We start from the raw sequence: 27,960 nt of genomic DNA, 5'->3' as shown, positions 1-27,960 counted from the left end.
ATCTTCAAACATGAGGTGATAGGCTTTTCATCTGGAATGTTGGAAGAGAAAGAGATTTTTCTTCACTGTTATAGTGGTAGAGACTGCCAACTGCCCAATATAATCTATGCTTTTCTATGTGAGACATAGAGACACTCCATTTCTCAGCCTCCTTTATAAATAGTGGGGCCATATGACTGGGATCTTGCTATGAAGGGAAGTGACAAATGCCATATCCAGACCAGATCTATTAACAATATCCCACATACATTCCTCATACTCCTTTCCCCTTCCATCTGGCTAGAATGGGGCTGACGCTTAGGATGATGGAGGACACCACATAAAGAAAAGAGTAGATGCGTTAGAGTTCACCCGCTCATACTACCATGTGACCTGGAAAGGAGTAGTACTTGTGTTGGACCCATTATGTATTTTTGCATCTTTTTGTTACAGCAATTGGTCTACCTTAACTGAAACCCTCAGGGAAGCCTTGTTCAGAATGCCCATCTTGGCACTGGAAAAGGTGTTTGTATTTTTGCTCCAATAGTAGTAAAAGTGATTAATATTTATGAAGCACTTACATTAGAGCTTTATATGTATTAACTTGTAATCTTTATAGCAAATGAACGTGATAGGGGCTGTTAACCCCATTTTACATTTGGAAGCACAGAAAAGGTAAATAATTTGCCCAAAGTCATATAGTAGGAAATAGAGGAGCAGAAATTCAAACCCAGGCAGTGGGGGTCCAAGTGTGTGCCATTTTTACTGTTGTTGTGGAAGCATGATGACACTCATAAACTCAAATATTCTACCAGTCAGATACCAATAGGCTTGTTCTAAATTATTCCCATGCCTTAAGGGTTACTGTTTTCTTCCTTTCCAGGTCCTGTTGGATCCTTTGTTTTAGAACCCAGAACTATGCTCCCAGCTTCTAGGCCTGTTTTATAGCCCCATATGAATCTTTGCCTGGATTTGGACATACCTTCCTTCTTTACCTTCTAGATACTCAGCTCCGTCCCTACCAGGATCACACTTTAGGTCTTCTATGGGCATCCCAGACTCAGACCACACTCGCCTGTTCCCTCTGGACATTCCCCAGACACTGCTTCTACTTCCTTAGACAAGACTTGCACTTGAACCCCCTCATCTTCTTCAAAGGCTCAGGTGTCTTTGGTATCTGACTACCTCCCCTGTCTCCTCCTGGTCTGGCTGGCTGACTTCCTGCTTGACATCAAATTCATATCCTAACTTCGGTCATTGATATTTTTATTGGATGTCTACCAAGTGCCGGGCACCGGGCTAAGCACACAGGACAGCAGAGAAAACAGAAAAATTCACTCCTGGCACTGTGGATCTGTAGGATCACAGTGCCATTCCCTCTAATCCCATTCCTCCTGGATCTCAGCATATCACCTCCTTCTCAATTAGAACATCTGAAGACATTTTTATTCTGGATTCCAACATCCTTCCCTTCAGGATGCTCTAAGATTTTCTTTATTCTAGATTTGATCGCCAAGTCTCTCAGTGCTCTTTGATGTTCTGAAGCAGGTTTAACAGTGCCCAGAACTCACCCTCATAGAAGCCACCTTTGAAGGAAATCTTGGAAGCACTGAGTCAGAGGTCCACATGAAGAAGTGGTGTCTGTCATTGGGCATCTTCTTAAGAAGACAGAACAAATTGCTCCGGGGCTTTGATGTAGTGATGTTTGTTTTCTCTATCTAAATGTGTAACAGGAAATTTGGCAGTTCACCTTTGTAAATTGTCTGTATGCCACTTATGCATGAGCCAGATGGTGCCTCTTTGTTTCAAGAAATGAAAAATGAAAACAGGAGACTATAAGGAACGGTTTATCTCTACCGTTCTTCCTGCCCTCCTGTGTATACCCTAGAAACCTCACTGAGCAGTTGTGCGTATGTACACACACACACACACACACCTGGATTTTCTGTGTTATCGGTATTAGGCATGAGAAGAAGGCAAATCCTTAGGCCCAATAATCAACAGTAGCAGAGAGGTCCAAATATATTCCTTGGGTATAAGCTTGCAGGGAAAATCTTTCACAGTGTTTTCTCCATCCGAAGAAAATCACTGTGTTGCTCAGGGCCTCCGCCAGTGTGCCCTGAACAACAGAGTCTTGCATAAACCCACCAGAGTCTTAGCTCTAAGACTCAAGAGTGAGACCATACAAACACTGACCAGAAGAAGAAGCAAGTTCTGATGACCTAGTATTTCTATGTAAGTCGAAATCTTAAGAAGAAAACTATCCTGAGTTGATCGACTTAAAGACCTACTCCTTTGGACCAGCTGTGTGTTCCAGTGTATTTTCCAAGTGGTCAGCAGGTCCCTCTTTGTGACCCAGGAATTGTGTCTGGAAATAAGATTAGCCCCATAGCTCTCTTGTCTTGGGTGGGTAAAAAGTACAGTGGAAGATAATAAAAACCATAGCTTATCATGTAAGGAGGGCATTACTGACTCTGTACACAAATTAACTTGCTCAGCGTAAACAAAACTCTGTTGTAATATTTTTGTCCTCAATTTTAAAATAAGAGTATTGAATGGAGGTCAGCGAATTAGCATTAAGGTCACATGACAGCTAATGATGATCAAGCGTCAGGAAGTGGGCACACGTGAGATTATGCCCAAATCCAGGAATTCCCTTGACTTCCCAGTGTCTTCCAATCTGGATAAGAAGACTTCAGGGTGCATAACTGTGAGCTCAAGCAAATTTACAGAAGAGTGTAAGAAGGGGAGTTAGGTCTACATTAGGACATTATGAGGAATTGAACATGAAGATCTGATATAAGCTGCTCTTTCGTGTCCATATTGTATGTAAAGGAGAATATATTATTTCCACAGCAGCGGGAGAACACTTAGCATACTGAGCTTTTACTCCAATTGCTATCTTTTCTTTTCTCACACCACCTTGGACCAGAGGCATAGGTTTTCGAGCCAGCTGGGCTCACCTAACAGCCTGGCTTAGCACTCTCGATGACAGAATTGAAGATACCTGGAGTGTAAACATTCCCCATTTCCTTTCCCTTCCTTCAATCTTCTCTGGCAGCTACACAAGTGAGATGAGGTTGTGCCTTGAATTTTTCCCATGGGTAAAGAGCAACAGCTTACAGCTATTGAAGCAAGGGCCAAAAAAGTACCATTTGGATTTGCCTTTCCTCTTTATTTGGTTTCTCTCTTTAAACCAGCACCGAGAACTGTTAAGTGCAAGTGTAGAAGCACTGTGAGGCTCACTGGGCACATTCAGAGCAGACATGGTTTCTCAAAGTCTTGGTGAACCCGGTAGAAATCATTTTGGCATAATTAAATATCTGCCTCGCACAAGAAAAAGAAAACAAAACCAAAACAACAGTGAGCCAGTCCTTTCTTTTATCAACACAACCATAAATCTAAGTTCAGTCAGGCAGACCAGCAAACCCCATTACACAGAGTGGAAAGGCAATTAAATGGTGCCAGCTCCAGCTTGCCGCTAAGAAGTCTATGACCCATGGGCCCCCTTAGTAACCACACCAATGCCTCTTTTGAAAATAGCTGGAAACAATGCTCTAGATGCTAAAGAAAGACTGCACTTTGCTTATTTCCTGGCAAGTCTGCACCGGACATCAGTCTGTGGCTCTTGCCCCACTTTGCTCTCTCCACTACAGAAGCTGCTCGCTCTGCCACGGACATTCTACTTTCTCCACCTTTGGTCTACTTTGCCGCAGGTAGGCTCGTGAGGGTGTATCATTTGCCATCTTTTCACTGTACCATAAACAAATCAGTCTGTAGCTATAAAAGGCATTTCTCAAACATTCCCTTTTTCTCTGGGCCACGGCTAAAATGAAATTCCTTGAATGATCAGTTTTAACACCTGAGTGATCTTGTTTAGGCAGAGCCATCAGGAGCATGCAGATAGCCTGCTCTGCGCATGGATGCCAGACCCCAGTTCCTAGCCTCCTGATTTACCAAGCTCAGGTGAATAGGACAATTATATCAGGGCTCTTTGGATCACACATGATCGTTTGTTTTCTATGAATAAAATCAGACAATTGGCTGCCGTTCCCCTTAACACAGTCTGAATAACTGCATTCTCTAAAAATTCAAATGTTAAACCTGAATGCCAGGCTGAGCATGAGGGGCTTGGAGGGGTCACTTCATCATGAGGGTGGTGCTTTCATGAATAGGATGAGTGCCCTTTTAAAGAAGCCTCACTGAGCCCCTTGTTGCCTTCTGTTGTATGAGGGCACAGTGAAAAGAACACTCTATCAGGACCAGGAAACGGGCCCTCACTAGACACAGAAGCTGTCAGAGCCTTGATCTTGGACTTCCAGGCTCCAGAACCATGAGAAATAAAATTTTTGTTGTGAGCATCCCAGCTTCAGGCATTTTTTATGGTAGCCCAAATAGACTACAACAGCCCTCTACCTTTAAAACATTGCCCATCTCGCTCCTTATACTGCCTGTCCAGATTCCTTCCCCAGCTGATATCCCCAAAGTAAATCTTCCATCTTGTACAGCAGTAGTCTCCAACTTTCTGGGCCCTAGGGACAGGTTTCATGGGAGACAATTTTTCTATAGACTCAGGAGTGAGATGTGGGTGGGGTTGGATGGTACCATTCAGACTGATGCAAAGGAGAATACATCCTACATCCCTGTTCACAATAGGGTTTGTATTTCTATGAGTCTAATTTCCTGCTGATCTGACAGGAGGCACAGCTCAGCCAGTGATGTGAACAAGGGGAGCAGATGCAAATACAGATGCAGCTTCGCTTGCTCAACAGTTCCTCGCTTCCTGCTGTGGAACCTCATTCCTAACAGGCCGCAGTCCAGTACTGGTCTGTAGCCTGGAGCCTGGGGACCTATGTTTTAGAAGCATCTGCCTCTCTATCAGTTTGCAAATATTATTCCATCTCTGGATCTCAAGTTGCACCCACATTTTCCCTTTCTGGGAAAAGTGACATTTGTGACCACTCACCCTTTCCCTGGCAAGAGTAACAGAGTCAGAGCCACTCAGTGATCCATGACAAGTTTCCAGAGACTAAGGGAAAAAGGATTCTGGGAACAAAATAAGATCCTATTAATATGAAGCAGACAACTGTCTGGGAGGAAAACTGCATACAGTAGCTCCCCTCACAATTGGAATTTTTTTTCTAAGATTTAACCCCTCCTTTCTCTAAAGCTAGAAACTTATAAAGTGCTTTATGCCCTCATCTTTCCAAAGACTTTCAGATTTTCTGCTCAGCAATGCAGTCACTATTGTTGCTAGTTTACTTTGGGCTCTACTTTTCATCAAGATCTACCTTGAAAAACATGATTATCCTTACACACTCAAAAGATAATTCCAGGGAATAAAATGTGGTCTGGGTGAAGTTAGATCAGAGACAAAGTGGGAAGATGTTAAAAGATAGCACCACATTGGGCTTGTGTGGGTGTGTGTTTGGGCATATATATATATATATATACACACACACACACACACACAATTCTGTTTGCATGAAAAATGAACATCCATGTAAGTAAGAACACAATGCATATGTTTTTGGAATGTGCAGGTACAGTCCAGTCAAATGTGCAAAGGGAAGGCAGAGTGGCTTGTTGAGATGAATATACACAGGTGTGTCAAGATGCAGGAGAAGCCAAAGGATAACTGTTGAGTGCATGTCTGGGCAAGCGTGAGTGTACACGTGCACCACAGTGACAGGGTTAATGGACAACGACAAAGATGTGTAAGCAAGGTGCTAGCTCTGCCACTGAATCCTGCAGCTGGGAAAGTCACCTTACCCTGTAGTAATCGGTGCTGTAGACATCTCTGGACATGCCAAAGTCTCCAATCTTCACCAGCAGGTTGGCTCCGACCAGGCAGTTCCTTGTGGCCAGGTCCCGGTGCACGAAGTGCTGGGAGGCCAGGTACACCATGCCTGAGGCGATCTGACTGGCGATGTGGAGCATTTGAGAGAGCCCTAGCTCACCCTTGGCCTGGCGTGGCTGCCCATCCACAAGGATCATCGCATCCGGCCCATGGGCCCTTCAAGGAGGTGGGGAGGAGAGAGGGAGCAGAGAGAATTCAGGAGATCAAGGGGAAAGACCTTTTCATTTCCCAGTACTCTGAGATGCCCCATAGAAATGAGTGAATTTCCTCTTTCCACGTTGCCTATTGCCTACTTCTCTACTAAAAATTATATCGAGTGAGTGTGGGGAGGGGTGGAGCTCTACAACCAGGATCCCAACTAAGGTGAAAGCAGACATACTCGAAAGGAACAGGGAATAAACTTATTCTTTTTAATATTTTACTGCTACCTATGGTTTTCCCAAGTGTTAGGTATTTATCATAGAATAATTACTAACACAAAAACTAACTCCCACACAGCCCTTACTGTGTGCCCTTACTGTGTGCCAAGCGCTGTCCTGACTGTTTTAAGTGCATCCAGTTAATCCTTCTGCCCCACTTTTGAAATAAAGAAACTGAGGCACAAAATGATGAAATCACTCACCCCAAATCCCCAATGACCCAAAATGGATATGTGGGTCTTCAGGAGATAGAATTTAAAGTCACACCTGTAGTGTAAAGGCAAACTTCCAAAAGGAGCCTCAAGGAGGGTTTTCAAGCTTATTCCCCGGCCCTGCCCCCTAGGGTTCTGATTGGATAGGCAGAGCTCATTGTTTGCTATTTCCACCCCATCCCAGTGCTGACGCTGTTAAGGGGCAATCCACAGCCACACAGTAAGCTGTAGGACGCCCTCAAATCCACACTTCCAAGAACCCTATCACACTTCCTAGGACTGGGTAACTTACAGCAGCAGTGCAGGAGAGGAAGGAGAGACCCTCTGCTTCTGACGGAGAAGACTGGAGAGCCCCCACACTCCCTTTATCCCAAATCCACGGCCAGATTTGTTATCCTAGCACCTTACCCTGTCATATCAGTCACGTTTAGTGTTCACTCTTTTGTCCAGAAAGCCCAATGAGCCATAACCACACCCAGGGGCTTTATTTATGGAGTGGTGGGCTAAGGAGCCCTGGTGTACAGGGCCTGTTTTACTGCTTCTCCAGTTTCCACTGAAAGGCACCATTAAATATGAGCACATTCATTTTATTATCTCCAGTGGGCTCTGCCTCCTGCAGTACTTGCGAGGAGAGCTGCTGCACCCACCAGCAAGGGAGGCGACCAATACAGAAGACCCCTCCTGTCTACTGGGAGCGCTCACAAGGCCTGCCTCCACACACGGCCAGCTGGGAGAGGTGGGAGCAGGCGGGGCTGGCCTGGGGTGCCAGAGGCTGTGCTTAGAAGAGCAGCCAGGAAGCCAGGTCCCCAGAAGGGTTGGTGTGACCTGTTGCTAAGAGCTTCCTGCACTAGGGTGTTTTGGAGGCACTCAGCCTTGACTGGCAGAGCCTAGGAAGACCACAAGTACTGGGAATCTGGTCAGCCAATTGTACAGCAGAAAAGAAAAATGTTCCTGGAAGACTGTTGGACCTTGACTTGGATAGACCTGGCATGCTGTCTTTAGGAAGGGACTCCAAAGAGAGATCATATGAGTGTCAGGAATCCTTGCAGAATTGTGTTCACATGCAGGCCTTCCTTGCACTGTCTGCCACGGCTGATATAGATGTGGCTCTTCAGCTTCTGTGTTCCCTTCTGGGATTTTTTGTTTTTGTTTTTGTTTTTGTTTTTGATTTTTTGCTCTATTTTTTTCTTTTTCTTCTTTTCTATTTTTCCTACCCCTTGCCTTTACCCTCACTTCTCATTCTGTCTCTCCTTACGTTCCTTTTCCTTCCTCTTTATTTATACAGGGTATGGCAATGGCATAGGGAGAGGCCTGGGAGATCTCTTTACCTATGCTGGCAGCACTTGAGAATGCTGGCCCTATGGAGGGGGTGTGGTGAAAGTTGGGACCTGTCCCTCTGACCTCAGAGGAACAGAATCACAAGGAGAAGGAGATCTCAAGTATTGAGATAATATTTCCTGGATTACAAGCTACTATGGCTCATAGTTCTCATAAAATAGCAATAATTTTATTATTAATAACTTTCATAGTAGCTACCATTGTCTAAATAGCTAGCTACATGGAAAACTCATCTCAGCATTATACATGTGTAGTCAGTAGACATAGCAGCAGTTCTGTGAAGCAGTTACTAATAGTTACGTTTTGTAAGAAAGAAAATGAAAATTTTATAATGTTCCCTCATTGTAACTAAGATGTAACAAATCCACTGGGATATGAAACCCAGTCTGTTTTATGTTAAGGTCTGAGTTCTCTGGGAAAGGAATCAATTTCCTTGTGATTGCAGGTTCGGGAGGTATAGAACATCCTACACATACTTTAAACTCCTCCAGGACCACGTTTTTGGAAATCCAGTTCACAAGCAGAGTTCCAAAGACTCCTGCCATCTAGGACTTGGTATCAGTTCTTTCCATTCCCCCTCAAAACCACAGCACCTTATTAAATGCTCCACTTTAAAGGGACAGTCATTGGATTTTCACAAGTAAGCTAGCACCTTCTATAACTTATACTGAAAATCTCATTCTTAGCCACTAAATTCAACAGGATTCAAATAGTCCTGTAGCAGAGATCACACTCCAAATGTCAAGGCCTGAATGTTCAAGCTGCTGCTTGAGACCCTCATACCTGGCCACCCCACATGCGGATACTCTTGGCAAGGTGGCAGCTGTGGAAGGCTGCCTCAAGGAAGTCCTAATTCTGCCCTAGGGACGAGGTGCTATCTTCTCTGAAGAAAGTAGACCCACCCTTGCAGCTCTGTCTAGAACTTCTGCCTGGGACTCCAGTCTTTTACAAGTTGTCTCTCAAAGTCCAGATAATCTTTCTCCAGGCTTAGAGACAACAAACTGATTGTCTCTAGAACAAGATTATCCAAATAGAATATTCAAATTACGAACACAGCTAGACTACCTCTTGCTCATTGTGGTAGTCACTAGCTACATGTGGCAACCCAACTCTTGAAATATGGCCAGTGAGACCAAGGAAACAAACTTCCCATTTTATTTAACTTTAATTCATGTAAATCTATGTTCAAAAAGCCACATGTGGCTACCATACTGGATGCCATAGTTGTAGAATTACAAGGAAAGTCTACAAGGAAAATCTGCTCCCTTTTTTTCCACCCTTTCTGCCTTTGATGAGTTTGTAACCTTACTATTCATCATCAAAAAGTCTTTGGCCAGAAGATTACCAGGAAGGCTGTAAGATACTCACCTCACCTTATAAAAGTGAGACATTTAAGGCACAAAGAGGGAAGCTATCTGCACCATTGGGGAAAGATGGCTCTGGAAACTTGGAGTTGTAAGGCATAGGCTGGAGAGCCCTCAAGATTTTCCTGGGACTCATTCTAGACCAAACCCTTCTATGCCAACCACAGAACCAAGAAGAAGGTTATAGGTCTCTTAACCTAAGGATAAAGGCCTACATCCTGCTGCTAAGGTGATAACAGATAAGGATGCTTCATGCATCTCATCCTCAGACTTAAGAATGCAGAGGGGAATGTATGACTTCAGGGAAAACCCAGGGGCTTGGTGGGCCTGGGGTTGAGGATGGAGAAGAAGGACAGCATCCCTGGCTCACCTGAGGAACTTGTTCAAGTCTCCATGCTTCATGTACTCAAAGACCATGATGAGGGGGTCCCCATCGCCACACACGCCATAGAACTTGACGATGTGCTCATGCTGCAGGTTGGTGAGCAACTCGGCCTCCCTCTGGAAATCCTTCCGGGCAGCCAGGGTGGGATCCTTCAGGGCCTGAGAAAAACAAGACATCAGCTCTTAGCAGAGCCCAGGGATCTGTCTTCTCTCTTGGTGAAACTGGCCACCGTATGCTGTTGAGTTCCCAATAAATAAGATTTGAAACAAACTTAAAGACAGTAAAGCTAACCCATATTTCAAAGTCTGGCCCCTTCCTGCTTCAGCACTTTGATCCTAGTAGGAAAAAATTCACTTTCTGACTCCCACATTGCATACATTGGCCAGTGATTTCAAACTGTGCCCATCCCAGAGCTCCAGGCTTCTACCTCAAACTATGTTCATGTCAGAACCCCAGGCTTCCTCTGAATTAAGTGTGAGTGAGAGGAGACCAGGGCAACAGGTGGAAGGCCTGATATAGACCCTGCTCTAAGGTTTGCCTTAAAAAAATGATCCACTGCTAAAACAAATATTGTTGACACCAGTGGTCTAATGGCTTCACCTTTGTAAATTAGCACACACCCAGAGCCTACCAGAAATCAGGTAGGCAATGTACCACAGTCTTCTTGTCCTCTAACCCTTTCAATGGTGGAGTCAATATTTGCAGAGGAAAGTGAACATTTAGCTGCTAGAAGGCATCATGTTCTTCTATCAAGGTTTGGGGGAAGCACGGGAGGTAAGTGGGGTAGTAGCTGTGGGAATGGGAGTTAACAGAAGCCTTAGATGCACCCAGAAACAGGTGGAGGACCATAGAGTCCCAGTGCAGGGTGAGGCCGTGGGCATCTTATGGCCACCAGGACGTTACCACTCAGCTCGCTGGGGTTGGGAGAGCCAGTGTGAGGGGGAAGTGCAGACCAGGCTACTTCCTGGACAGGGAAGAGTAACACACCCAGGAAAGGTGTAAGTGCAGGTGTGGATTTTCAACCACCAAAAAGAAACATGGGACCCAAACTGTATACTCTGAGTGCATCTGTAGGACTGTGGACAAAGCCTTGCCTTAGGGATGAGCAGTGCTGGCCAGGATGGACCATGATCTGTGCAGAGAAGAGGGCCCTGTGCCAGGGAAGGAGCCTCTCACACAGCTTAGTAACCTCAGCAGACACAAAACCAGACAATAAGGAAGGGAGTGTGAAATTCCCTCACCAGTGTCCGGTTAGCGAAACTCTAGACAGTATGGAGACTGGTTTGCTCTCTCTGCTAGGCATCTGGCCTTTTCTGGTTACTCAGCTGACTGACCTCCCTGTGTAAGTGCTGAAAAACCTCCCTAGCCCGAGAGCTTTCCCACTCCACTGCAGCCCCACGAGTTGAAATCCACAGGCTCCTCTGTGTACTGTGAATCAAGGTGCATCCAACCTCAGTCACTGGCACACACTAGAGCGGGTGGACTCAGCGTAGGAAGGGCTCTACCTGTGCTTTCCTCCCTGTTCCTTTGTGGAGATGGAGAAGCTGAGGCCAGGCCTCTTTGGGAATCAGCCCACATTCACACATCTAAACTTATAGAAAGTTAGAGTGACTAGACCAGTGGCCCCCTAGTGAGCCTCGCGGCTTCATCAAGCCCCATTTATGCTCCAACCAACAACATCTTCCTTTTTGTTAAAATCTGGAAGGTTTGACCAAAAATGTGTTTGATAAATGGTCCTAGTGACAAAAATTTTCACTGTTATTCCAGCATAACTTGCCCATTTTATAGATGAGAAAAGTGAGGCCCAAAATGGGGAAGTGGCTTGCCAAAGATCATGGAACATGCAACAGCTTGGGTCTGGAGTTGAGGATAATTTCCCACCCAGCATACCTGTTTGAATTAATTTATCAGATGAATTAGTCACTAGACAGATTCCCCCAGAGAATGATGGAGAAAGGAGTGAAAATATGTGGAAGTGTAGGGGAGAGGGTTGGGAAAAGGTGGAGATAGGGGCTAGAGCAACTGGGCCCAGTGAGGAGGCCAGGCCTGCAGGGTAGACGAAGGGGAGAACTGAAGTGGGAGGAGAATTTTACTAGCCCACAGTTGATTCTTATCAGACTGAATTGCACATACTTTGCACTTCAGCTCAGGGAGGCCACCCGTGAAGAAAGGAATAGCTGCTGTGTCCACCCAGCGCCAGCACAAAGACATGCCAGCCAGAGACTCACGGTGAGAGACAGCCTCTCACAGTGACCAGCTCCTGGCCACAGCTCTGAGCTACATGGGCTGGAGCATGGATACAGGATGACTGCGAGTGATGTATTTATTTTCATGGAGAAGAAGGAACAACATAAAAATGGGGAACCCAGCATGGGTAGGATGGGAGAATATAAAGATTTATGTGAACACTGGATTTATGAGAGGGAAAAGTAGATCAAATTTGGGGCCAGCCAAATGGCCTCTGTCCATCTCTTTAAATCATTCTCTCCCACAGACTAGACGTTAGGGGCGGCCATGGGATATTTCCGTTCTCAGCCCTGGAGCAGCCCCAGCCGGTGTCCTCAGGCCGGCACCCTGTGCCTCAAGGCCGACTTGAGTTCCTCATTTGAGAGATGGAGCACAATGGAGCACAAAGCAACTCTGTTTCTCCTGGTCTTCCACACTCCGTCTCTGCCTTCACACCCAGGTTCCCAGCTGGTGGGTCAGGCCTGAAGTCCTTATGTCACTGTCAAGGTGTGGGGTGTAGACACTGGGGTTCCAAGCTGCAAGTGGCCATAATCTCCGGGGATTGATGCAACTGGGACAGAGATGACAGGAGAATAATGAGCAGAAGAACTGGGCCAAAGGTTCTCTTGGCCCTCACCGGGGAGTCCACAATCAATACTTTCTTCGTTGCTGGGAAACTACAAAATGGGTCACCAGTCAGTGGCCTGGGACAGAACTGGTGTTCATCAGAGCCACCAACTGCTGGTGGAGGGACAGGGTCCTGCCAAGGGCTCTCCTGGGCCCTATGCGCGGGCAGAGAGGAGAGCTGGACTTGGCCTTCCTGTCTTCCTCATTTTGCTCCAAAGCGTGAGACATTTCCCTTTCTGGTCATTTTCTCCGTGTGCACCAGGTCTTTGCACCTGTACGCAGGCCGGACGGCAAGAGAGGCCCTGCTCAGGGGCCCGACTCCTCCCAAGCAAGCTCACTGCTTCCTCTGGTCCAGCCCAAGGAGTCTTCTGGCTTCTGCTTTTCTCTCTTACTAGGAGAAGGTATCTCGAGGAATGTTCAGCTTCAGATTTCATTGCTGCCCCGAAATCAATTTCATTATATACACAGGGTGATGCATGTTCCCGAGTGTTCACACAGACACACACACACACACACACACACTCACATACACACCAACCAAGGCCCTTTAGTTATGAAAAACACTTTTCTTTTAGTCTCTCAAAAGCCCCTGTCCCCTCCCCTCTATGAAATTTGAGAACAAATCCACAGGATGGATGATGGGTAATCATCACACAGACAAGGACCCTGTCTCATTTATCCATCTGAATTAAACTGGTCATTGATGTCCTACTGTTTTGAAGTAAAATCCAAAGTCTTTAAAACAAGCTAAATATCTGGCCTCCACATTTCTTTCCACCTGCCCCCCACCCATCCATTCTATTTCATTCTCCCTGGAGTTTTTGTCTTTTGTACACGCTGTCTTTATCTTTCTCAGGGCCTTTGCATTTGCTGTTCTTTTAGTCAGAAAAGCCTTCCACTATACCTGCAGGTGAGCTAGCAACATTCATTACCTCTGCAGAAAATATGGACCAATGGATGAGACCCTGGCCACTCCTCGCTAGTTAGATGCCAGAGAGATGCTTCTGCCCCAGACATGGCATACTGCATGTTGGTTCTCATTGTCCCCAGATTCATTCACGACAGTTAAAGCTGTTAATATAATTACTTGACAGGTTATAGAAACCAGTGAAATATAAGTGAAGAGTGGGTGGTTTTTATGGACCCTTAAGTGAATGCTTTGGAAAAACCTGTTAAATATCAATGGCTAAAAACATTACTAAACATGGAAAAATAAATCTTATAATTTAAGAAAATAGTAAAAATCTGAGATCCTATCAGATTGTTTTACAAATGTTTTAAGTTTCTCCTCCAACTTAAAGTAACTATAACTAGCCAGGCATGGGGATGCAGGCCTATAATCCCAGAACTCTGGGGGGCTGAGGTAGGAGGACTAAGTTTGAACTGAGCCTAAGCAACTTGGGGACTTCATGAGACCCTGTCTCAAAATAAAAAAGGGCTGAGGATATAGCTTAGTGCAGCAATGCTGGGTTCAATCCCTAGCAAATAAAGAAACAAACAAACAAAAATCTGTAACTGGAAATCATAAACACTACAAACAAAAACAAAACAGCCCTCCAAAACCCAAAAGCTGAAGTTCTAACTTATTGGAAGAATGTTATGCTAAATCCAAGTGATTAAAATTGTCAATAACCAGAATGTGAATTTCATACAGATCAATACATTTCAGATGAATTGGCTCATAAAGATTTTTAAATAAGTAAATGTGGCAAGGGAATGAAGAAATAATTACTTTTTTAAAAACGAGAAGGTTCGTAGTAAGAACAGGAAGGAATAAAATTAAGATAACATAAAAATTACAGACCAGTTAGATATCCTGGAAATAAACTCTATGGCCATCAAACTTAAAACAAAAACCTCCATAGACATAAAACACTCTAGAACAGATAAAACCACAAGGAGAACTCATGGTAGAAGAGTGCTGGGCTCACCCAAGACTGAACAAGGAAAAACAGAGAAGGAAAACAGAAAAAGCAACAGGGGAGGCCTCCTTCCCATACCTGAATTGGAAGTTTACCTGGGCTTGAGGACAATGGAAGCTATTGTTTGTTAAATGATTATTTGACAATGGCATCACCAATTTAAAAAATTTCATGAATTCCATCACACGTAGTCCAGGACTTACAATGGTTCTACCTACGATTTTTCACCTTTATAATGGTTGGAAGGACATGCGTGGAGAAGATGCCTTACCTTGAATTTTTTATAATATATTGTTTTCATTTCAAAGAGAAAACAAAATGACAAAAAGGTAAAAACAAAACAACGTGCCTTACATTGAATTTTGATCTTGTCCTTGATTAGCAAATGTGATCAGGCACTCACTAGTGACGCTGGGGAGTGGCAGTAGGGACCCACCATTCGCAGGCAGCCCTGCAATCACAGGGCAGTCAGTGATACGCTCAGCACACCATGTGGCTAAGCTAGGTGTTCAGTAGGTTAGGTCGACCTGATGGATTTTTTACTTCAGGATCTTTTCAGTTTACAATGGCTTTACAGGAACACGGCCTCACTGTAAGTCAAGGGGCAGCTGTATTTTAATGTCATGCTCATACCATGCATATACACAAATTATGCTCTGCCTTGTGCTGTTCCCCTTTCTCATGCAAGATATTCATTCACCTTGGCTTCCCAGCAGGCCACAGCACTTTAAAAAAAGCCTGTGTTTCCACTCCTTGGTTTCCACCATGGCATCTACTGGGCAAAAATATGCCTGCCAATTGATTTTAAATCACAATTTTGAGAAACACCTAACCTTGGATTATACTTGCAAGTGTTCAGAAGTGCCAAATGTCCCCACATAAATATTGGTCAAAGGGAAGCGGCTGGAAAAAGGAGAAAGCTTTGAAAAGGACAAGGAATAGTTAAGGCCACTTCTCCCCCTTTTCTGGAAAGGTAGTGGGAACCTTCAGGGATGCTTCCTGGGCAGATTCAGTGGGCAGAAAATGGTGTCAATTCCCAGAGTGCTCATCTCCTCAAGGTTCCCAGGCCCAAGGAGAGAAGGAAATCCTTTTCAAAAGATGCAAACAGCAACAGATTTTTTGCATTATCCAGTCTGGGTACCACCACTAGCGCCAGACCACTAGGGGAAATGTTTCCTGGGGTTTCGGCCATCATCTAATTTCCTGCTTAAATTGCAAAGCTGGTTCACTTGCCAGTCCCCAGACGGATGCTGGAACACCCAGTAGATCAGCGTCATCCTACACAATAAAAGTGCAAGGATAAACTGATTCTCAGTTTATGGGCAAAATTAGAAACATTTCCACATCCCTGGTCCAAGTGGCTTGCCCTTGCTCCTCTGACCACCCCATGTCACTGGAGACACAATGAACGAGCTCATGCACAGGACTGCAGTAAGGGTAAACACTGGCCCTTTACAGGGCAATACTCTAGCTTTTCTTTCTTTTCTAAAAGAGAAGTCAGCAATCTACACTGGTTTTATAAAAAATGCCAGTGGAAAGCAGCTGCTTTTATTGGCTAAAATTGTTTATGCTTCTTTCGCATAATATAAACAGAGTTGAGTATTTGCAATAGACAGAATACAGTCCTCAAAGCCTAGATATTTACTCTCTGGCTCTTTGGAGAAAAAGTTTGATGAGTTCTATTCTACAGAGTCAACTCAAACTTCAGCTTCACATGCTGTGTGTCACGGTCTCACCACATTCAGTAACACCAGCATCAGTTATAAAGATGATGCTAAAACCAAACAGCAGCAGCTCTTTGCCCAGCATTTTCTACATCCCAAGCACTAAGGATTTCACACCAATTATATAATTTAATCATCAGCATTCTGAGGAAGAGGTACTACAATTCCTATTTTGCAGATTAGAAAACTGAAGGCCAGAGAGGGTAAATGTCCTGCACAAGGTCACACAGCTGACCAGTGATGTGGCTGGGATTTGTTCCCAGGCTCTCTCTCTTCCCTTACTAGGCCAGTGCCCCATATGTCTCTGCCTGCATCCGTTGCATGACTCAAAAGCACAAAACTCTTTATGACTACTCAGCTCGGCCTGTGTTGTGGGAAAGCAGCATAAACAATACGATAACCAGCAAGGATGGCTGCTTTCCAACAAATATTTTTCAAAAACAGATATAGATTGCTGACCTCTGTTCCAGAAAATAAAGAACCAAGCATTGCCTCATACAAGGCTAATAATTATCCTTGCTTCATGAAACTGCCTTTTTCATGCATTCAGATGCCACAGTGCTAAGGATGAGACCCTTCTGAGGCCCAAGAGAGATTCCTCACCTGTGGTCATGTCTCTTGCCTCCGCCCCAGTACCAGCCCTCATCCCAGAATAGCATGTAGACTCCAGGATGGGTTCAGAGTCCTTCAAGCTCCAGCCAGGGAGGTCACTCATGCTCCTCACTCCAGAACAGACCTCCAGGGACCCATGGAGACCCCAGGAACTTATAGGCCTCTTGTTTGTGTCAACCATTGCCAAAGCCCTTCCTAGAACCAGTCTACAAGAGAAGCTCATCACTTTTGGAGCAAAGGTGGAAGAGGAAATTGGCAGAAGAAAGCCCCTTTCCTGGTGCCCTAGACAATTCAACTCAAGGTCAATACTTGATGTTTTCAGTGGCCCCAGGGGCTCCTTGGGCAGCCTCCTATCCCCAGCCCTGCCCCTGTGAAATGGTCAAGCATCTCTCACAATGTGTGTAGATAACTCATCCTGCAGAGCACTGTGAAGGGTGAGCTGGGACCGCTAGAGCAAAACCAGGGTCTTTCAATAGCACGCCTTTGTCCACAGGCACAGACTTCCACAACCTTTGACCTCCTGTGGCAAAGGAAGTTGGTTTTGGCCCATTGGAAATTTCACTGACCTTGGAGCAAGCAAAGTGCCCTGATTGCATTTGACAAAGCTGATTTTGCACCATCTTCTTGAATGGAGAGTGGGTATGCCTCATTCTCTGTATCCTGGGACCTTGACCCACCCTCTGCCTGGTGCCCACATACTCCGGGATTTACCTTCACGGCCACAAGCATCTTGTCCTTGGTTGGGCTGAGGTTGTAGCATTCGGCCAAGAAGACCTTTCCAAAGGCTCCCTCGCCCAGTTCTCGCTTCAGCACAATGTCCCTCCTCTTGATGTGCTGCACATCTGCAGGGGGGACAGAACGGAGGCGGAAGAGTCAGTCCTGAGTGCCTGCAAGAACGGTAAGAGACCTTGGGTGCTTGGGAGTCCATGGCATGGAAAGCCAAGCTAGCACACAACATAAGCATGGAAAATGGCTTCACTTTGTGGCTTCAGCTCTACCCCTGACCAGCCCCTACCCTCACAAATCTACAGCTTCCTCAATGGGGAAACAGAGTGGATGGAAGTTAATGCACATGACTCTGGTACAAGTTAGCTAGTGTTGTTGGTGATAGGCCATAGCAGTCTCCACACTTACGGTTTACATGAGTCCTGGAAAGCTTGTTAAGATGCAGACTCTAATCCAGTGTGTCTAAAAGTATACCTTCCCAGCAAATTTTCAGGTGCTTTCAGTGTGCTCCTGGTAGCACTTTGTTGGGATATGGTTGAGAAATGAATTTGAATCCTGACTCCATCCCCATGCTATTTTCTTTTTAAATTTTGGAAGTTATGCAACCTCAGAGCCTCAATGTACTCATCTGTAGAATGGGAATAGCAACAACATCTCCTTTTTCTCTCTCTCTCTCTTTCTCTCTCTGTCTCTCTCTTGTCCTAACATAATGGCTATAACAATCCCAACACAGCACTTGGCCTGTGATAGAAGCTACTAATTGGCAGCTAAAAATTATTTCAGGGAAAATCTCTCCTCGGCCGATACCTCCTCTCTCACTGAAAATACAAATGGTAAGTTCAGAGACAGCCTGGCATGAGTCAGTGTAAAGAGAAGGGCTGCCACTGCCTCCACTAATTTAGCAACCTAATTAAAGTCTGTCTGCCAGGAGAAGGCAGAGCTGTGACCTCAGCCCTCCCAGCTCTTTGGAAAGAATTCTACCAGGGAATCATACAAGCAGTGGGGGCTGGCGATGAAAGGGGCGGCCGTAGATTACTCCCTGACCTTTGCGTTAATTGTTCAACAGACAGAAGCCCATTAAATACCTGGATTAACATTATGAAGAGCTTGGCAGATCCAGGAGAGGGGGTTGTTTCAAATGACCTTGTTGGGAAACAAAAGCTGAAGGTGGAGGACCTTGACAGACTGACGCATGGGTGAGCAGCCATGTGACAGGGACCCAGGGATATGGCGGGAAGGCTCTTGGTTAGTATCTTGGTGGGACTGGGGATTCCTTTCTGACTGCATAGAGCATTGGGTTTTTGTTTGTTTGTTTGTTTGTTTGTTTGTTTGTATCAGAGTTCTTGATACCCTGAGGTGTCTGGGTGATCTGCCTTATAAGGATTTGTGGGCGGACACATTGGCAGACTATTCTATCCTTCTCTTTTTGCAGACCAACAGCTGCTGGAGCACCGCATCACTAGTCCACAGGGCTCCAAAGAGGCTGCCACATACTGCCGAGCCATGCCCCAGTCTTTACAAAGAGGGGATTAAAAATAGGTTCCCTTCTTCACACTCTCTGTCTCTGTTTCCCAGCCTCTGAAGAATGGGATTTGTTGGCCTTAAAGCAGAAAGCTAAAAAGTCTCCCACTGTGACAAAATGGGAGGTCAGCACCTCTCCTGGGAGGCCATCTGCTCATCACTGCTTGATCATTCCCAGGGGACTGGTGATGACACACCGGTTCCTACCAGGTGAGCATCCTGGCAGGCCTCGGAGTGATGTTGGGGCTGGTGATTACAGCTGTTTGGTGCTGAGCCCCAGGCTTGGAACTTGCAGGGTTGGTGAGGTCGGAGGGGCCCAGGGGAAATGAACTCAAGACCTGGCTCATCCTGCAGGAAATCTTGGGCCTCAGATTCCTCATCTATACGATGGCTATGAGGAATAGTATTGTGCCCATCCATTCCCTGAGCATTGTACATAGAAGTTTATAGAGGCTTAATCCCTCCACTTTGTAAATATAGTAAAGTCCTGCTTTCATCTTATTGATATTACTTTTCAGCAAAGTGAAATGAAGGCCAAGTCAGGCCTCCACCTGGTGCTTAGAGTGGGCATGGAATCCAGAGCATAAGGATCAGGCAGAGTGGTCCAGTGACTTATGGAAGCCTCCTGTGAGGCCCCAGACCCTATTCCAACCCTCACTACCTCTGGAATGCATAGAAGAGTGGTCCTGACCCGAGCAGGCCTGAGTCACCTGGACCATTTGTTAGAACAGATTTCTCACCAGCACCCTGCAACAGTCCAACCCAGGAAGTCCAGCTGGGGCCTGAGAATATGCATTGTACATTCCCAGATGATGTTGACCTTGTTGGTGCAGGAAGCACCCTTTTGGGACAACTGAACAGGATTTTTCTGTGCAGTGAAGAATTAGCCAGCAGCGGGAAGCTGTTCACCTTCACAGCTCGCATTTAACAAGTCTCATGGGCACAGACTAAGTCACACTTCATGACCACAGGTCCAGCAGGTAGCCAGGGGCCCTGGACTCACCTCCAACCCCCTCTTCCCCTCCCTGGGCTGAAGTAACTCTCCTCCCAGCGCCTCAACTGCCCAACAGACATCATGCCTCTATGGCCTTCTTGGGTGCTGTGGAGACGTCCCCACCAAAGCAAAGCAACATAATGCATTTTTGTGGATTCCTGAGTCCCACTCCAGGCTGAGCGACTTCACTAGCTTCCCTCAGAGCGTCTCACTCCGAGGCACAGTGAGTGTAAAGTGAGAACGAAGGGAGCTCTGTAAAGTATGAGGCTGTTTCTCAACTGTTATGCCCTGGTCACATCTTGGAACTTTTTCTTCTCCTCTCCCTCTCTGGGCAGCCGGAATCATAATCCCTGACTGATTCAGAGCAAGGGGAAGCACATCCAGGGAGAGATTTCCCAACCCTCCCTCTGCATCCTGACAGTCTGGAGTCTGGCAGCGGCTGTAGCGCCCCTGTGGCTGGTGGTGGGAGCCTGAATGTAGAAGGGAGCAGGTGACCACATTGCAAAAAACAGTGAGGGACTCGCCTACTCTTTGTAAGCACAGGAGAAAGGCTGGAGAAAGGCCTCTCATGGACTCTCATGTGTAAGCACAGGAGAAAGGCTGGGTGGAAGCCTCTCATGGACCAAACCATCCTCCCCAAATGTGCAAACGGACCTTTGTCAGAGACAAAGAAATCTCCTGTGGCTCAAAATAAAAGCGCTCTGGCTCTTATGAGCTGTCTGCAGCTTGAAGGGATTTCAAGACCAATCTCTGTGCTTGGCCAAGGGTGGGGTAGTGGCTTCTAAGAAAGGTCAGAAGAAAACAATGGAAAAATAAACAGATTCCATTCCACCCTGAGTCCTTCTTAAGAAGAGAACTTATTCCCAGACCAACAAGTTGCACAAGGTAACCAGGGACGCTGTCAGAGAAAGGTGGGCTTGGGGTAAAAAAAACTCATAATGTAAATCACCTCCACACAGACAACCCCCTATCCCCAGGAGACTCGAGACCCCGAGATACCATCTGAGCAACTTTTTTCTCTGAACCTGCAGGGAAAGAGGTTGAGCCCAGGAGATTCATGTGCACCCATGAAGGCATCCAAGATTGATTCTCAGAATGACCCTGAGTCAGTGTTTTTGTACCCCTTTCACACATAAGAAAATGAATGCAAAGGGAGGCTTCCAAATTCACAAAGGTTAAATGTGGCCAAGAAAGGACTCTTCTGTTGTATGACTCCCAAACCTGTGTTCTTTCCTTCACTCTCTCCTTCCTCGCTTTATGACCACCAAATGGTCCTGTCCTCCGATGTCCAACCCTCCATGTTCTGCTTCCTTCCACTCCTGACAATTTTCTGCTGTCCTGCTCGTCCTAGAACCTTACTACGGTATCTTCCCAAGGAAAGAGAAGGAACTACCCTGTAGAGGCCAAGCTCTGGGGAGGAGGGTGTGGGCCAGGCAGAGTGTGGGAGGGAGAGGCTCCGCTGGGCCCTGGGGACCGGCTGGAGTAAACGGTTTTGTTTCTGACGTCCACACGTCTATTTGGGTCCTGGCTGTGCTTATTTTTAGCTTGCACAGTGCTGCTCAGAAATGCCTCTAGTGAAGCCTTCTGACCTATACGCCAAAAAGTGATGGATTTTCCTAGGAGGAAAGGGCATCAATCTCCTTTTACTGCCTGGCTGGCTGGCCCAGCAGAGTCTGGGTCACAAAGCTCAGACATTGGGATGTTGGAAGGAGGGAAGGAGAGAGGAGAATCTATAGTCAGGGCAATGGGAAGACCTCCCAATCTCTAGCAAAGAAGGGGAGAGAGAGCAGAAGGCTGCTACAGAAAAGGGATGGGTCTTTGGAAAATGAAAAGAGTTCCTGGGATTTTTTGCCCTAGCTCTTACAGAACTTGTTTTTGCACTAACTGGGTTCCACCACCTGTATATCTTCTGGTTCCCACAGGACAACTGGTTTATCTGACTCAAATACAGAAGGAAGATTTTTGCATTTCAGTTATTGCTCCAAGAATCCCTCCTCTGTAGTGAGGACCAAGATAACTATTCCATATGTGAGAGATTCACTTCTGGGAGGTCTCTTAGGCCTGCAACTCTTGACTTAGAGCAGGATTGCTCATCCAGCAGGATCCCTGGGTGTTCTGCACAAAATACCTCTGTGCCCTGCGGACCAGCATGCAGCGTGGGGTTGTGTCTTCCCCTACCCCTGTTCATCTGGGCTGCCATATCCTAAAGCAGACGTGGGGGAGCTGAAGGAGATTTTCCTGCAGCACCTTCTGTGACCAGCATGGGAACTGGACACTTAGCATAGCTGCATGCACAAGTGGCCGCTGTCAACTTTACCTCTCTGTTCTAGGAAAAAGGGAGGCAGGAAGGGCAAGCATGAACAGCTCAGCCTTGCTGACTAGAGGTGAAAAGAGAACAAAAGTCCCACCAAACTTGTGGTATTGCTGAAAGATTGCAGATTTGGGAGAAAACGAGCCTGTATTAGATTCCTCACCTGCCACTTATTAATTCTGTCCTATCATCTCCAAATGCCCAGCTCCTCACCTGTAGAATGGGAGCAGGGACACTGCCTTGGTAGAAATGCTAAGGGGACTGATTTTAAAATTTCAGATGATAAAGGGATAGGAACTATCCATAACACAGTAAACATTTAAGAGACGTGGCTCCTCCCCTTTCTGTTAAGATTTTCATTCTGTGACCTCAACCTTATTTGTGAAAAGATAGTGGCTTGGAAAGAAACTTGGAGAAAGATGATAATTTTATGCAGAAATAAAATGGTCTGAGGCTGCTCCGGGGTGAGCGAGCACTGACTCCTGGGTTAGTAGCAGTCTGTCTGAGGCTGCCACCATGAAGTCTAACCTCCACCTTCTTCGGAGTTCAAAATAGTTGCGGGAGGAGGTTGGTCAGACAACAGAATGAAGACATCTCGAGGCAGAGACAGCCACCTACTCAAGATTGGTATTGATCAGTAGAGAAAAGCCAGATTTTGCAGGGTAGGTGGTTATAAATAATGGTGATCTGACTCTGCTGTGTGGCAGGCTGCAGACTAGCTCCCCACAAACCTGGCTCCCTCAGTCAGAGCCAGAGGGCCTTAGCAGAAGTTCATTCACCACCTGCACACCTTGGGTGGGTATTGTCCTGGGACCTGTGTGTGGTGTGTGTGTGTGTGTGTGCGTGTGTGTGTGTGTGTGTGTAACACTGAATTGGTCCATTCCCAAAGGCTGGAGACCAAGAGGCTCAAAGAGAGACTTTTCTCCCAGCACAGCTCTAAGACTGGCCCATGTATGGGTGCTCCTGGCCCATTTAAAACCCAGTTCCAACTGATACCCTGCCTCATCACAAAAACCGCTCAGATCTTTTCCTTAGAGATTCCACCTGACTCTTGTCTCCTTTAGCTGGTCATTGTCCTGTGTGTCCTTATTAATAAGAAAAATAACTACCATCAATTAGGCACTCACTCTGAGCCAGCTGCCAGGCTGTGTATTGACACACATCAACTCATACATTCTTACAATCCTCGGAGACTCATGTCACCACCCCAGTGCAAGGGATGGGGAAACTGAGGCTCAAAGTGATTATGCATTTGTCCAACATCCCCATCTGAGGCACCTGTTGGGCTCTGAAGTCTAGTGCAGCCCAGTCCAATCCACAGGAAACATATTCTAAGACTCCAAATGGCTGCTCATGGATACTACCAAACACTATATATTCTGTGATTTTTCCTGTGCATACATACCTGCAGTAAAGTTCAGTTTATCAATTAGGCACAGTAAGAGATTAACAGCAACAACAATAAAAGGGAGCAATCTTAACCATGTATGGAAATAACCGTTATGTGAATGTATGACTCTTGAGTCATAACAAATATTAATATTTTGGGACAGTGGCTGACTGTGGGAAACTGAAGCCATGGAAGTGAAAGCTGTGGATAAGCGGGGACTAGTGAGTGAGCAGAGTGTGTCATCCACAGACTTCAGTCCTCTGTGCCTCCTATGCAGAGAGAGCCTCTGCTCCCTGGACCGGCTTTAGTACTTAGCAGAAGCCAGCAGTGTCTATAAGGACAGTCACTTCACCACGGAATGTGCATTTGCCACCTTGGTGGCCACTACCTGAGATTCCTGGCAGCAGCCACATGAAGGTGGCAGCAAAAGGCAAAAATGCAAGACCCCAGTGCCCCACAGAGGAGCCGTGTGCATGGCGGAGGAGCGAGATTCTTGGCAGGAGAGGGGCAGAGGGAAGAGGGAGAGGAAGGGAGGAGCTCTGAGAAGCGTGTGTTTTCTTTGCACTAACCAGACCCCAGGGTCTCGGGCTGCCAAAAAGGCTCAGAAGAAAACATTAATTCAATACCACACATTTAATTACACATGAAATGCAATGTCTTTAAATGGAAAAGAATAACATTCTCAGAGCTCCAACTGTGGGGGTTTGAAGCGGCAGGAGGGAGAAAGAAGGCCAGCTCTGAGTCTTGGAGGAGAAAGGATACCACTGAGAGGGCAGAGTCCAGCCTTCACTAGTAGCAGAAGTTTCTGCCTACCATCACACGCTGCCCTCACCCCTGCTGTTCCTGCTGCTGGGGCTCCCTCCCCGTGAGCAGGGAGATGGTTTCCCTGCAGTGCGGTAGGAGAGCATGACCAGGTGCGCACGGCCCCTGGGCAGCTGCACTTTTTCTGCCATGGTCTGCAACCAAGCCAGCCAGTTCTCCCCAAGGAGAGAGGCCCACGCTCTCCAAAGCCATCCCTGGATGGCTAACACTTGGAACAAAAGAAGGTCTCTTGGGATCCTGGCAAGGGCCTTTCAAGGAGAACACATTTCAAAGGCCGGAGCGCCAGCAACAGAGGGAGCCATGCAATTGTCTTTGGAAATCTGAAATTTTCATTGACTAACCAAGATGGGGGCATAACGATGACATGGGAATGGATTTCATGTCGAAGGAACATGGACAGTTGGTGGCTGTTGCTGCCCTGGGCTGAAGCTGGCTCACAACGGTTTATCCAAGAACCTGCTCTTGCTGGTGGCCAGCCCATCTCCCATCCCAGGGTCCCCTCTCATCTGGATGGGGGCTTCCCTCCTGTGTTCTTTTCAAACTTGGACGTCTTTGCAAAGAGGCTCTGCAAGGTGCTGGCAGCTGCTTAAGTCAAAGAGCCAAGGTCAAGCATTACTCAAGGTCATTGACTAGGATTAGCATGGGGCCTAATATGTGGTAGATGAGCACTAAATATCTGATGAATGAGTGAATAAATTAAAACGCCCTCTGAAGCACTGCTAGAGACTTTAGCAAGGAGAACACTACAGAGAAGGAGGAGAAGGGAAGCTGGGAAGCTGGGGAGCAGTAGAAGGGAAACAAAGATGAGTGAGAATGGGAAAGGAGCCAGCAAATCCCAAAGAGCGCTCTTATTTATGTTCTGGCTTCAAGACTGAGCTACAGAATCAAGATCCGATTGAATCAGGACACTTGGAAGACCCACAGCCTAATCCTCAGTCTCCAGCACTTCAGACTTCTACAAGAAGTGCCTCTACGGTCTGCGTCCGATGAGGCTCAGCAACCCCGGTCCCACTCCGGGGCACGTGCGCACCCCAAGGCTAGAGGGAGTGCAGCAGGATGACGCCGAGACATCGTGTTCCCACCGTGATGAATAAATAAATAAGACACCCTGCTGTTTCTGGAAGCAGTGAAGAAAGAGGATCAGAAGAGGACTGTCTGTTCTGGGGCAATTTCCAGCTCACGTTTCCTGACAGAAGCTCAGCACATGAAGCTGAACCTCGGACGTGTCCCTGCTCCCAGGTGCTACCCCTCTGGGTTCCACTGCCCTGAGCTCAGACACTGGCTGACACCCTAGGTCCTGCCATCACCTCCCTCACCCCGCTGCACCTGCCCTCGCATACCCACTGTCTTCATCTCCATGTTGCACCGGTGCTTCCCATGGGGAAGGGACCTCTGGCTTTCATTAAGCCTTGACTGCTGGAGCCAAGAGCAAAGAGCAAAGGAACTCCCCAAGGAAAGCCATCTGGAACTGAGAAGTTAGGTGCTGAAAGATGGATCTCAGGCTCCGGCTGGGAATCAGTCCCTCCAACTTGCCGGACTCCTTACTTCCTCCTCTCTTCTGGCCTGGATGTTTTCTTACTAACTTGATGGTCACAAACCCTCCCTCAGAATGTGAAAGTCCGTACAAGGGCTTCAGGTCACACAGCAATCTCCCCAGAGGCCCTCTTGTTCCAGGGACTTCCCAGAGATCCTTCCTTGGCTTCTTACCCCAGCATCTCACACTGCCCCCCAAGTTCTTGTGGTGGTATCATGTTGTCACCAGCAAACACAGAACATGGTGGGTTCCAGGCTGCTCCTTCTAGGCATGGCACTCTGGGCCAGCACATAAACAGCTGGTACCTGAAGCTGTGAGATGTCACCCCACACAGGAAGTTTGGTGTCAGGAATCAGAAACACTTGTGAGAGCCTCAAGGTGAACCACAGAAGGACAGACCAGAGGACCACAACCATCCATTGGGAATGGTACATGCCAGTGACCTTGGCTTCTACCAGCTACCTTAGATTCAGTGGAACAGAGACCCTTCAGACAGGAAGGACAGAAAAGGGAGTTGTGGGATTTGAATAGTCAGAGGCAACAATATATCCAAATACAAAAACACCAAACAAAAAGTGAAAAAGAAAGGGTGGAAGGAGACCCTGTCAATAAGCACCAATATTAGAGCAAGGGCAATGGGAAAAATATGACTTGGGCCTGAGGCAAAACTGGCTTAAAATTTGCCCTTGATAACACATACTAGGAGGTGGCCTTTGGTAATTTACTAAACCAATCTCAAACCTTGATGTTCTCAAGGGTGAAATTAAGAAAATATTCATCTCATCGAATTATCAAAAGGAACCAATGACATTATGCATGTGCAGAGATGCATGTGACCCATGTTGAATGAATAAGCAGCTATAAAGCTTTATGAAGGAAGACGCTGGTTCCCTCTTCCCCTCTGCCCAATACTCAAACTTCCAGTGGTCCTCCCTGGTAACTTAACCTCACTGAGCCTCAATTTTCTCCCCAGGCAAACAGAAATAACAACAACAATAAATGTGCTTACTGCACGCAATTAAGGTAGCTTTAAATAAGAGTGTTTACAATAATAGTAGACATATTGTTGATATCAACAGGCCCCACCCTTAGTATCAAGACCTCCCAAACAGTCATTAGTTGGATATTTGAGAGCTCTGACAACATGGGCCAAACCTCCAGACTTCTTTGTAGATTCTCTACATAAAGGCCTTAGGGTAGATATGACAGAAAGGTAGGCTGGGCCCTCACTGTCCTCTTGGTGACTGGTGAGCTCATGTCTGCTCCTCTGCACCCACTGTGCTACCCCATTTGGGGAACCTTTCCCTTTCCATCAACAGAAATCAACTCATTCCCCTAGGCCAGTCATGACAAATCTTTTAGAGCTTTCAATGATATAAATACCCCACTGTGGCATGCATGTTGTAGGTTCACCACCAGTGTTAGCCCAGTTTTAATCCCATTTTCTCCCTAAGATCTTTTGATCTTTCTTGTTCTTGAAAAGACATTTTTCCCTCTTCGTGTTTATTCCTAATGTGAACTTTCATATCCAAAGACCATCTCTGTCCACTTTGTTGTCCTTTACATAAGCTCAACTCATGGGCTGCTCAGACAAACAAGCTCAGAATGTCCTTACTGCCTAATTGGAGAGAGTTAATAACATCAGCAAGACCAGTATTCAATTTGTATATGATGTAATTTGGTTATATTGGAGGCCTAGGTTTCTAATTCATTTGTGATCACAGGACTAGTCCTTAAGTACCTTACATTCACCCATTTTCAGAAAAATAGTTGGCCTAAAGAGATCTGTTCACTGCTGTCCTTTCCCTCAGCAATAAAATTAATGATTGGGACATTTAGTTTAGACATAAAGAATCTTAGCGAGTGAGTAAGTCACCAAGTGAGACCATCTTAGAGACTTTGGAAGGCTTTTCTTTTAGGAAGATTTGACTTTAGTCCTGCTTAAAACAGGAAGGCCCAAACATCACAGAGAAGGTGGCAGTGTTGTTCAGAAG

The 27,960-nt window shown here is 46.3% G+C and overlaps 1 protein-coding gene across 3 annotated transcripts in view; it reads right to left on the bottom strand.

Annotated features, from left to right (window-relative positions):
* Ntrk3 (neurotrophic tyrosine kinase, receptor, type 3) overlaps positions 1-27,960 on the bottom strand; it is a 365,258-nt gene that overhangs the window by 43,480 nt on the left and 293,818 nt on the right. For all 3 annotated transcript variants that reach the window (XM_005381579.2, XM_005381580.2, XM_005381581.2), the window contains exons 13-15: positions 17,380-17,510; positions 9,543-9,715; positions 5,752-5,995 (exon numbers count right to left, since the gene is read on the bottom strand). In XM_005381579.2, coding sequence (XP_005381636.1) covers positions 5,752-5,995; positions 9,543-9,715; positions 17,380-17,510 — 548 coding nt within the window. The remainder of the gene's footprint in view (positions 1-5,751; positions 5,996-9,542; positions 9,716-17,379; positions 17,511-27,960) is intronic.

This window comes from Chinchilla lanigera, unplaced genomic scaffold (genome assembly GCF_000276665.1).
Source record: "Chinchilla lanigera isolate Chin_1 unplaced genomic scaffold, ChiLan1.0 scaffold00015, whole genome shotgun sequence".
Classification (NCBI taxonomy): Eukaryota; Metazoa; Chordata; class Mammalia; order Rodentia; family Chinchillidae; genus Chinchilla; species Chinchilla lanigera.
Note: the sequence above shows the minus strand (reverse complement) of the source record. Positions and strands in the feature narration are given on the sequence as shown.